Raw genomic sequence first — 12387 nt, 5'->3', positions numbered from 1 at the left:
TTGCTCAAACTCAAATACCATATTAACTTACTAAACACTCTAAGAACCTAAGCTATTAGAGATTGGTGGTTTTTATATTTTACATTCTAACATATGCATATGTAGCAATTTCATGCATATACTACTATAATAAATTTTAACATATATGTGCGTCAAGTTATTGAGTCTACCGACAACATTTGGTATGTTAGAAGCAATTCTTTGAATAAGGAAGCACCACCTGTGACTCTATTAGGAATGTTTAGAGACAACTGTTGCAGCCTTTTCATCTTTCCTTTTCTAGAGCCACTTTAGGAAAGTAGTATATAATCCTATAGGGTAAGACATAAAGGTTCTCATCCAAGTGGAGACTCTGAATACCAATTTCAGTGGTTTTACCTTATTCCTTAACAAGATATGCATCATATGCGTAATGCTGAAAATCATGTTTGAGCAGTAAAATGATAATGAGCTGTATTGCTCTTCTTTGGGCAGGAAACATTCCTTGCAAAAAATATTTGTGAATTTGCTGGTTGAATGTGCAGAAGATGAAATTTCTTTCCGCACAATTGTCAAGGATTTAAAAAGCAAAACTTCAATGCTGCAGCTAGTCCTTCTAAGTTTGAAGGCATGGTGTTCTACTGGCTACTGCTTTGAAAATGATTCTATTGGACCACATTGTACCCCAGACCTGCGACCTGTTGCAAAGGTATTGTTTTCAGACTGTAGTACTGCCTCAGAAGCTGATTCAAGGTATGCTATTATATCATATATTAGTTCTGTTTTACATTTTCCAGTTCAATATATAATTAAAAAGTTAAGAAAATGGAAAGCTGCACTTGTTTTATGTGCAAAAGAGATCAATGATGTGCAGTTGTAGTTACTAATTAAAAACCATTTTGCATATTAGTTATGTGAGGAAATATTAGATAAGCTATTTCTGTATAAATTAAAGTTTTTCCTCATTGTTTTTATTCATTAATTTGCTAAATGAACCTATGACTCGCAATTAGCACTCAGTTTGTTAGCTGCACACTAGGTCACAAAATGCCTAAAAACTGGTGCATGCACCCACATATGCACAAATGTTCTTTTGACCATGTGGCATATACAATATTACGACAACACCTAGTCATATTCAAGCTAGATAATGTGGCAATGGACAAGCCTTCATATTCTCACATTTTTTAGGTAGACAAGTTAAGCATGCAAATTTCTACCTAGTTACTTTTGCACTTGGGTATCTAATTATAGATGTTTTGATATCTAGCTAGTTTTAAATCTTTTGACTGATACGACAATGGTTCCACGTTAGAAGGTTGAGAATGTGACTACCCTAGTCCCCTCATCGGTGACTTTTGGTTTAACCATAAATTCCCACCATCTCTCATTTTTGTCTCTAAACTGAATCTTAGTGGTTGAGACATTTGGTTTCCAACTTGTTAGTTGAGAGTTCGAGTTCTCGCTGAAAAATATATGATTTAAATGAGATGTCATAAGTTCTCATCTTTTGAAAAGGGATATGAGACTAATTTTAATTTTCCTTGTTCTAGTTGGATGCTTACCTTGACTTGTTTTTCAATTATTTTATTAATAGACAATACATGCACTTGCATTTGCAGCTTCAATTGCTTGAGCTATCTACTGGCTTGACCACCTTCATAGTGCAGTAGTTCTTTTAACATTGATCACCAGTTTAGATGTTGACTTTATGTGTTATATATTTAGGAGAAATTTATATATAACACCCTGCCTTTTAGCTAAATTTGTATTTATACTCTACATTTTCACTATTTGCAAATTGCAGAAAACATCTTGGGTTAGATTTGAACTAACACTATGAGAATATTCCGTTAATTAAAGATATTTTATTTCTAAAATACCAGAAATGCCCTTAAGTTGACCGTTGGCATCCTCAAACCTTGTCAGCGTCCTTGAGTCTCGCCCGTGTCCCTGAGGTTGATCCCTAATCTCAGCGGAGCTGCCGCCAAGGGATCCTCGCCCCTCGTCGGCATTCTTAAGTCTCGCCAAAGCCCTCAACCCTAGGCCGCATCCCCGAGGTTGAGTTGCCACCAAGGGAGAGTAGTCGGCGGAGTCCTCGATCCCGGTGACGTAGCCGAGGAGATCTTGTGCTCGATGGGGCATCCGACGTCCTCAATAGGGGATCTTGTGCTCAGGCTAGACCTCGCTATCCAACACCTCGACCACCCCTACCATCACGTCGAGGATGCCAAATCCGGGCAAGAGAGGTTGGGATGATGAAGAGGGAGGAGGGAGGAGGGAGGAGGGAATGAGGCGGGAGGAAGGGAGTGTTAGGTGGGGATGATGAGAAGGGAGGAGGGTTGAGTTTAGCTAGTTAGTTGGTTTGGGTTAGGTTGGGTTTAGTTGATTAGTGGGTTAGGTTGGGTGTTAGTTGGTTAGTTGGTTTGTGTTGGGTTTAGTTGGTTAGTGAGTTGGGTTGGGTATTAGTTGGTTAGTTGGTTTGGTTTAGTTGGTCAAATTTAGTTGGGTTTAGTTGAAGGCATTTTTATAATCTTCTTAGTATAGTTAACTTAACCAAAATGTTGGGTTAAATTTAACTAACAGATCTAATGGCAAAGTATTTTTTGCACATATATCATGTATTTATTTAAGAATGCGTCAGTTCTGCTAGCTGCATCATGTACGTGACCTTTTATAACACGCTTGATGGAAACTTTATAGGTGTGGTTTTATAACACGCTTGACCTTTTATCTCACAAATGGTTTTGAAGGCTGTCTTGATAAAGTTGTTAATATCCTGCATTATACTACACCTTCTGGTGAAGATATCCATACCTTGCATCATCAGCGAAGTCTTAGTCTCGAGAATTTATCTAGAATGAATGCAGAACAGATATCAACTACTTCCTATTGTGAAACAATTAGAGAGGAATGTGTTCACTCTTTTAACTGCTAGTTTGCATGGCAATATGGAAGATGATCATCTCTGTTAATATCTGTCATGAATCAAATCCTGTTTTATTTATAGTTCACCACAGGACATGTGCTAGATATGAATTTAAGTTAACTGTAAAATATCAGATGTTATTGGTCTTTTACAACGAATCTGCATATTCTGCTGACAAAATTTCCTGTGGTTTTGGTTCTAATTAACTCCTGTTATTTTCTGCGTGCAGGGCACTAAAGGATTGGTCCACTAAGCATCATGCTGAAGAGGTATATATGATGAGACATCAAATAGAAGAACTGACCAAGTACCTCAAGTCAGCTAAGAATGGCCTTCCATTTTCTTGCTCGTCTTTACAAGGAATGCACATGTCGTCATTAGATCGGTAACTGATTATGATATACGAGTAATGCACAGTATCTATACAATCTGGCATCAGTATTGACCGGTAACTGATTATGATATACGAGTAATGCACAGTATCTATACAATCCGGCATCAGTATTGCCCTTCACAGCTTATTATGATGTATGTATATTTGGCAACTCAATTCTTACTGAACCTCTATCTGCTTTCAGATGTAAAAATCTTTGTAACAATCTTCTGCTATTGCTCAAAAGTCATGGCAGTACATGCTAATACTAAACTCTAGGATTTGGTTATGCTTGATTTTCCAAATGAATGCTGGATCATGTTGTGTAAAGGTATTTCAATTCATATTAGATTCAAGTTTGTTTGGTTGATAAGAAGCGGAGAAAAGAAAGTAATGAGAATTTTTAGCAAAATAAGTAATCATGGATTGTTAGTTGTTTTAAAAAAATGTTTCCTAAAAATGAGTATGATTATAATTAATAATTATATATAGTATATAAAATGTGGGAAGAGTGATTGAAGTAAAGCAAGAAAAGTTGAATAATTTTAAGAAAGTGGAGAAATCATTTCTACTCCATTTTTGTATCTGAACACTAAATCGTTAGACTTTTCACAAGTTGTCACTCTCATCAGAGTTTTTGACCAAAATAACATTGTTTGCAAATTAATTTATTAAAACGGACTATTGCCTAAATTTATTACCAAAATGGATTACTGTCTAAACTTATTACGAAAAAGGGTTAAATTAATTGTAGATCTACCTAAAATGCTAAATTATTTAATGTTTTATCTTTTGAAGAAAAATGCTGATTAGATGAGCACTTTTCTTAGAAAGAGAAATACTAAACAGTTTGACATTTCTTTTATGCACTTTCAGGTAACGATTGCTAATGTGATTGTAGCTGAGCTTAAATAACACGCTAACTTGTCGGCATTTTATTTGCCTATAAAACACTTGTGTCATTACTAACAAATTTGTTAATCTCATATGTGACAAACTTTATATCCAATTGACATTGGTCTTTATTCAAAGAAAGATTAAGGTACGAGTGCCAATTTACAACCGATGGTTGGGTTGCCTCAAATCAGGTGTCATGAAGACTTACTAGAGATGGTTGGGTTGTCGAAACCTCCTTAGGTTGAGGAAGACACTGGACTTGCCTCGATCACTGATAGCTCTACCCGAGACTATGGTACTATGGTAAGCACGACATTGCGGCGAGTCAAGTCGAATTCATGTCAAATCGGGTTGGCCAACTTAGCCCTTATTCTGAGTCCAGATCCTCCCAATAAATCAAAGCTTAAGGGATCTTGCTATAATGGATCAAGGGTGATTGAGCTCAACTTGAAGGGGATGCAAATGACTCGAGTTAAACTAGCGATGTCGAATTGGATTAATCTGGCTGAACTGAGTCAAGTGAGATTGCAAGAGCAACTCATCCACCCATCACTTTGAGGACAAAGTGAATGTCGTGTTAGAACGTGAGGGCGCGGGGGAGGGGGGGTCGAGTTCGAATGCCTCGTTCGAAAGCCTGCATACATTTGCATCGATAGAGAACTCGAAATACGCGATGGTGAGAATTCACTATTTCTGGGGTTAATAATTATCATTTTCTTCCCCTTCATTCAAGCCATAGCCGTGTGTTATCTCGACGTCAGTAAACTAACCTCCCTCGTCTGTTGAGTTATCCCTCCTCCTTGGGATCTCGGCCCCTTCTCCCCATTCATTCTTATCCCTTAAACTCTACAAACCATCCACTCTCACCTCCATTATCATCACTACCATCACCCCCACTTTTGCATATTTTCGTCCCAGTTACAATTAGAATCTATGAAGAGCATAAATACCAAAAATATAGATAAAAAAGTTACGGATTAACCACCTCTAGTTTCGTAATATTCTGATTATGGTAGAATATTTACCAAATATTCTACCATATCAGAAAGAAAACATACAATCTAAGAAGAATAAGACAAGGAAGATAAATATACAATCTATGCAAATCAGTTGCATAGATTGTATGTTTATCTTCCTGCAACAGATCCAGATCGGGAAGAGGACGTTGGACTATAACATACAATTTATGCATATTTACATAAATATACATCAAAGACTTTTAGAATCTTTGTGCTTATATTGCACATAACCTGTAGATTCTTTTGGAGTACTTGAATCAAAGAAGAATAAGACGAGGAAGATAAACATTGAACAAGATGGAAAAGAAGTTGAATTAAGAAAATATCTTCCAAGATTGTCAAATAAAGACCATTTTAGAGGAGAAAACAATACAAGAAGATGGAAAAAGAAGAGGTAGAAGATGGAAGAAGAGAGGGAAAGGAGTAGGTATTTAGAAAATTATGCTAAGAAGGAAATAGATTATCTGGGTATTACTAGGACATGATAGTCTTTGTTTAGTTTGTTAAAGCTAAATCAGTAAAAAAGAAAACTAATTTGACAGAAATTAGTTCTTCTATTTTAGGACATGTCAATCCTTTTTCTAAGGCTAAATAAGTAAAAGAAGTTCAAAAGTGTTGAAAACAGAGGAACTCAAATATGTTAATTTAAAAAATTAAGAGGCTTTTTCATGTCAATGGCTTCTTCAACCCCCTCGATAATCATGAACTCTGTTCTGGCTCTCCTAGTAAATGTTATGCTTTGCGGGTCAGTTTAAGTCCGACCCGATCTGGATCGAATCGGATACGGATAGAAAAATCTTATCCGATCCAAATTCGGATATGGATACAGATAGGAGCATAGTAAATTGTTCAAATTCAGATTTGGATATAGATAGTCTATTAAGAAAATATTTGGATCCGTATACGGATACGAATAATATTATCGAATACGGATTCGAATAACAAATATCTATTTACTTGCTATTTAAATACCCAACTTATCTATTACACCCTAGCCCTACCTTCTCAATCTCCCCCAAATCCCTATTGAGCTTGTAGCCACCTCCATCCCGAACTCTAAGGTCTCTCCTTGGCGTCCTCGCCATCACTAATCACCGGATGCCATTACCTCCCTTGTCGCGGCATCACCAACCTCGCTTCCTCCTATTTCTCATTGAGCTCGACGGCTTGCCAACCTAAGCTCTCCTACCATCACCATTTTGTCGCTTCACCAAGCTTATCCTCCCTCCTTTAGCTCGTCGTGATCAAGCTCCACCGCCATCACCACTCTGTTGCTGTCACCAAGCTCCGCCTCCTCCCTCCTCGAGCTCGTTGTGACCAAGCTCCATGCCATCACCACTCCGTCGCCATCACCAAGCTCTGCATCCTCCTTCCTCGAGCTCGCCATCACCAAGCTTCGCCGAAGTCACCACTTCATTGCCATCATCACTATGTTGCCATCGCTAAGCTCCATCACTTCACCAATTTATATGTAATTTGATAGGTAATTTGAGTTAAATTATCTATTTATAGTTGCTTTGATTTATAGCTCAGTTGCTAGTTAATTAGCATTTGGTTTATTTTAATCTTCTTTTTTACTTAATTAGCATTTGGTTTATTTCATTGTTTTGGATTCAATGCAATTATTTGATTCTGAATTTTATTTTGAAAGTAAAATTGTAAGTTTACATCTAATTCTAATTCAATTTTTTTACTGAAGATCTAATTCTTGTTTTAAAAGTAAACTTGTAAGTTTACATTCTTTTTTATTAATCTATGTGGCTGTTAGATCTTGTGTGTGTTAATTTAATTTTCCCGAAGTTAATGTTAACTTTTGTCTGGACTTTGTATTTGAATATGTGTTAATTTAATTTTTTAAATTAATGTAAATGAAGTGATTGTATGTTGAAGTTAATTGAAGTTTGTGAAGTTCTATTTGTATCAATGGTCAATTGAAGTGATTTATTATTATTTTGTTAATTGTGTCTAAAAGAAAGATCATAATCCATTTAAGATTTAGTACATATCTATTTTATATCCGATCCATATTTATAAACTATCTAATCTGTATTTGAAAATTATTCATATCTGTTTAGTAAAAATATAGTTTTAATTTTTGCTATTAGATAAATATTCATCTGAATAAAAATATGGGTACAAATGTGAGCTACTTATCTGATTTATTTTCACCCCTACTTGCTCTTCCTCGGCGATGCTTCACTTCGACCGCTTCACCTTCTTTGTTTATTCCTGACGTTTTACGAGATAGAAGTTTTAAAAAGCTGACACTCTTGAAAGTGGGATACTTCGGTTTTGAGATCGGAGTAATGGCGTGAACGAGGTGGATGTCTCTCTCTATCTCCGACCGAGGACAGTGCATCTCCTTCTTCGCTCTGCTACTGGAGACCGAGTGCGGTCCGGGTCTTCGGAAAACTACAATTTTGAGTGCTTTGAGAGCATAAAGCTACAATTTTGAGGGTTTTGACTGGGAACTATGTTTTCCAAGAGTGTGTAGATCGGTTCAAAGATTGTTCGCGAAAAGAGTGCTCCTGAGGAGTCGTATGCTTATCTAAACCAATAGAAAGAAGAGGGTCGAGACGCAAGAGAGGAAAGCACTCGAAACTTTAGGAGTGAATCCTGGGGATTACTTCCCTGGCCGATATTGTCGTCGTATTTAGTCGCTCTCTCGGGCATTCATTCCCAATCCACATCACCACCCATTTCGGGAGGTAGGTTCTAGCGATGGGTATGGTAAAGAGAGGGAAAGGGTGGGACCCACGAGTATCCAAGCCGCATATGGGCTCTCGCTATTGTCACGTCCGTTACATTGAACCTCGTCTTGGTTGCCCTCCTCATCGGCCTACATAAAGGCAGAGGATTCGGCGAGTTTAGGATGCAAACGTCGAGTTGTTTACTGGAGGAAGGAGACGAGATGGCAGCGGCGAATGATGACAGTGTCTATGCCGGTCCTACGAACGGCGTCCGAGCTGTTACGAACGCGTCCGCGATTATTAACCTCGACCAGTGAGTATTCTCACCGTCTCTAACAGTTCTTCTTCTTCTTTGTTTTATGTTGGATCATTTCACCTTACCGGCGGTGAGAAGTTTTTAGGGTTTTGATCGTTTAGAGGATTTTTTGAGTTCAAGTACTGGGGACCGTTCATTTGATCCCAAACGAATCTGGGATCCGTATCAATATATGGAAACGATCGATCAATCTTTGTCAAGTATTCTTCTTGCTTCGTCTGAAATCTATCTTCCATATTTAGAAGAAATTTTCTTTTAGTTATAGACATCCTTCTCAATTAAATCAAAATTATTTGTACTACTGCCTGCATGGCAATCCTTGTTAAAATAAGAATTTAGAGAAAACAAAATGTATATCTATAAGCTGTCTTGAGCATGAAGGACAAAGTTTACTTTTACTGATCAAATCAATATGCAAGTGCCTCCTTCTTAACTAACATTTGCATAACGATACATTGATGTGAAAAATTATGCAGTGGTGATCCGACCATGTTCGAGTCGTTTTGGAGGCGGATCGGAGAGAAGGGCACCATTGTCATTCCGGGGTGGCAGACCATGAGCTACTTCTCTGATGCAACCAAATTGTGCTGGTTCCTCGAGCCCGACTTTGCCCACGAGGTGCGACGCCTCCATGGCCTCGTGGGTAATGCGGTAGTCGAGGAACGGCACGTTATTGTCGGCACGGGATCCACTCAGCTATTCCAGGCCGCGCTGTATGCTCTTTCTCCTCCTGATGCCAGTGAACCGATGAGCGTCGTATCCGCTGTGCCATATTATTCAGTAAGTTACATTCTATCAAATAGGTGTAAGTGGAGTTTTGGACATGTTAGTACTTCAGGAAATGTAGATTTTGAAACTGTAGGGTGAACGTGAAGAAATATTTTCTATAATTGTCAGATGCATATACTTAAATTACTTATCAACTATCTGTGTGCCTTCGCCTTAGGTTATTTCCATAATGATGTCTCTAATATCGTTGACACAAGACAATAAGATATGACTACTGTATGGAGACAGTGGTAGTGGGCTTCCTTCCATTGTTTATTAAGTAACCTTGTCTCTTTGTTCCCATTTTTCCACTACTCCCCACTCTATTCATGTGATGGTTAATGGTCTTGGGTAGACAAATTCGGGTTGGAACTTTATTATTTATTAATTATCATTCCATCTATGTAGATCTTAATCTTGATTTGGATAGTCTATCTATTCATCTTTTCTAAATCAAAGAAAGCTACTGACATAGAGCCTGCATGTGTTGATAGTAATATAGACAGCCGTGCTACATGCAGTTTGTTGGATTCATGTGACGTGTCGTTCCATTAATATGCCTCTATTTGTTTACATTCTCTGGAAAGCACTCAATATGCATTCAATACTCTTTTGTGCGTTATTTTTTCTTTTATGTTTGGTTCTGCGTTCCTTTTGAATTGATTTATGTTTAACCTGACCGACATTTTGGTTCTCAAATAATTAATCAAGTTACTCCACATGCTGAGCAGTTGACATCCAACATTAGAGAATGAATCAAATTGCTTTCCTTTCTTAGTTTCCTGAAGAACTGTAAAGTTCCATACTTTTCGTCTGATTATTGAGAAGTTTGTAGTTTAGTTACGTCCATTAGTTGCATATATAGAGAAGAAATAGACGATCGATTTAATGTCTCAAGTGAAGATATATAAAAAGTAAGACTAAACCTCTTCATGGCAGTCATATCCATCGGTGACAGACTACCTCCGGTCAGGTCTTTTCCGGTGGTCCGGCGATGCACATGCCTTCAAGGGCGAGACTTACATCGAGCTGGTCTGTTCGCCAAATAATCCCGACGGCACCATCAAGGAAGCCGTGCTGAAATCTAAATTTGGTAAGACGATCCACGACTTAGCCTACTACTGGCCTCAGTACACCGCCATAGTTGGCACAGCCGACCATGATATCATGCTCTTCACTGTTTCTAAGAGCACGGGCCATGCTGGAACGAGACTTGGGTATGAAATTAACTACGAACACGTATATCTGATGACATTCAGATAAGTTGATCTGTAGTAATATTTGATTAAAAAATCTACAGGTGGGCTCTAGTGAAGGACAGGGACGTGGCAAAGAAGATGGTCAAGTTTATTGAGCTGAACACTATCGGAGTGTCTAAGGACTCGCAGCTACGAGCAGCCAAGATCCTTAAAGTAGTCTCAGATGGCTATGAGCTCCCGAATCCAGATGGTATGGACAAGCTCTTTGACTTCGGCCGACGTCTCATGGCGGCGCGGTGGGAGAGGTTGCACGAGGCCGTCAAGGCCTCCGGATTCTTTAGCTTGCCCGAGTTCTCTTCTGGGTTCTGTATGTTCTTCAAAGAAAGGACGGCAACGTATCCTGGTAGGTAAATTTTGTGCCAGTTTCTAGCAACGATTTACTTGATCATATATTTACGCATCTGGGCTTTCCATCTTCCATGGTTGTTCACAGCTTTTGCATGGCTCAAATGTGAGAAAGAGGAAATCAGAGATTGCGAGGGCTTCCTGAAGGAACATAATATCCTAACTCGGAGTGGCAAACATTTTGGCGTAGCATCCGAATTCGTTCGAGTTAGCATGTTGGATAGGGATGAAAACTTTGATCTCTTCGTCAAACGAATATCATCCCTTGGTTCCTCACATTTATCCCAGAAAGTTTGACAGGAATGTAATGAGTGAGCAAAAATCTTTTATTGGTTCATCATTTTTTATTCTCATGTTGCGTTTATGCACCTTTTCAGACTAGAAATTTTATTTCATTTGTGGATAAGCAAATCCCATTGTTTTCTTCGCTAAAAATAATAAGAGCCGAGTTATTTGTTACAAAGACACGTAAGAAGCTTTAGCTCCCTCCCAATTTGGCACCATTATATATATAAATATAAATATACATATATCTATATATATACACGTCAATTGTTTATATTTCTCTGGGCCTTATTTGCTTTGAGTTAAAAAATCCTCTCTGAAATGGTTCAAATATCTTTTTATCTTTTTCATATCTAATTAAATTTACTCTTAAGAAAATTAAAACTAAAAAATAAGACTAAATAATCGAGTTCAAAACTTAATCTTAAATCAAAATAAGGTTTTTACTATTGTAGGTTTCTATGCAAAATATTATATTTAAATAGGCGAGTCAAATTTATTTACACAAATAGGTGATTTTTACCGCACATAAATGCCATTTAGGTATATCAAATAAGAATCCCTTTGAGAGATTTCAATAAAAATTGCAAACTCAATGAACGAATTTGGAATCTTAGTCTTTTGTTGCTTTGGGAATAACGCTATGGAATAAAACTATTCATACTTCTAAATTATGATATTTATTTTAAGAATAGCTATTTTTATTTTCACTTATAAATTAGAATAATAGCATAATAGTTACTATATATATAAATTAAAGATAAAAAAATAGAAAATATATTTTCTTTTTTATAAAGATTATGAAAAAATTATTTGAATTGATATAAAATAATTAAATTGGTAGGGTAGATGAACTACTAAAGCACCATAATCTATGCATATTATCATCCTTCTATACATATACAACTTGTAGGTGTGCAAAACTCCAACTACATATGCAATGCGTTACCTTAACCATATTATATATATTATTTGTTATATATTATTTGTTATATATTATCATTCTATGTATACAATAGATACATAAATATTATATATGTAAGCAATGAGTACATATTTACACTATGTACTCAATGTTTGCCATTTGCCATAAACATTATATTAAAGTACTATATTTTTTTAACATTTATTTTTGGAATGACTATTTATATGACTCAAATAACACTATCTAAATTACTGTACAGCCTTTTAAATCTAGTTTCACATGTACCCATATTTCCACTGACATGGTTAGGAAATATTAATGCCCGCTTGGACCATTTGAAATTATTTTCCCTCTAAACCTAATTTTCACATACATCAATTTTTCTAAAATATGGTTAAGAAATATTAACATCTATTTTGACTATTAAATTATTATTATTTTTCCTTTAAACCTGATTTCCAAATGTATACGCATTCTTTCAAAGCGTAGTTGAGATATTAACACCCCCTTCGATAGATAAAATTATTATTTTCCTATTTAAACCTGATTTTCACAAATCGTACCCATTTTTCACTAAAACATTTACGAAGTATTAACATATG

General features: G+C 36.7%; 2 protein-coding genes across 6 annotated transcripts in view; both read left to right on the top strand.

Annotated features, from left to right (window-relative positions):
• Window positions 1-3554, top strand: part of LOC140778031 (uncharacterized) — a 31030-nt gene extending 27476 nt beyond the window's left edge. For 4 of the 5 annotated variants that reach the window (XM_073122549.1, XM_073122547.1, XM_073122548.1 and 1 more), the window contains 2 exons: window positions 475-732; window positions 3138-3554. In XM_073122549.1, the coding sequence (XP_072978650.1) occupies window positions 475-732; window positions 3138-3297 (418 nt within the window). In that variant the 3' untranslated portion in view covers window positions 3298-3554. The remainder of the gene's footprint in view (window positions 1-474; window positions 733-3137) is intronic. The other variant, XM_073122550.1, reaches the window with a different exon arrangement.
• Window positions 3555-7950: 4396 nt separating this feature from the next.
• Window positions 7951-11018, top strand: LOC140779251 (tryptophan aminotransferase-related protein 2-like). The gene is made up of 5 exons (XM_073124259.1): window positions 7951-8200; window positions 8680-8983; window positions 9911-10188; window positions 10272-10573; window positions 10664-11018. Exons 1-5 carry the CDS (start codon window positions 8070-8072, stop codon window positions 10870-10872), a joined length of 1224 nt encoding a protein of 407 aa, XP_072980360.1. The 5' UTR covers window positions 7951-8069; the 3' UTR covers window positions 10873-11018.
• Window positions 11019-12387: the final 1369 nt, after the last annotated feature.

The sequence above is a fragment of the Typha angustifolia genome, chromosome 15 (assembly GCF_048772165.1).
Source record: "Typha angustifolia cultivar Huaian chromosome 15, ASM4877216v1, whole genome shotgun sequence".
Taxonomy (NCBI): domain Eukaryota; kingdom Viridiplantae; phylum Streptophyta; class Magnoliopsida; order Poales; family Typhaceae; genus Typha; species Typha angustifolia.
Note: the sequence above shows the minus strand (reverse complement) of the source record. Positions and strands in the feature narration are given on the sequence as shown.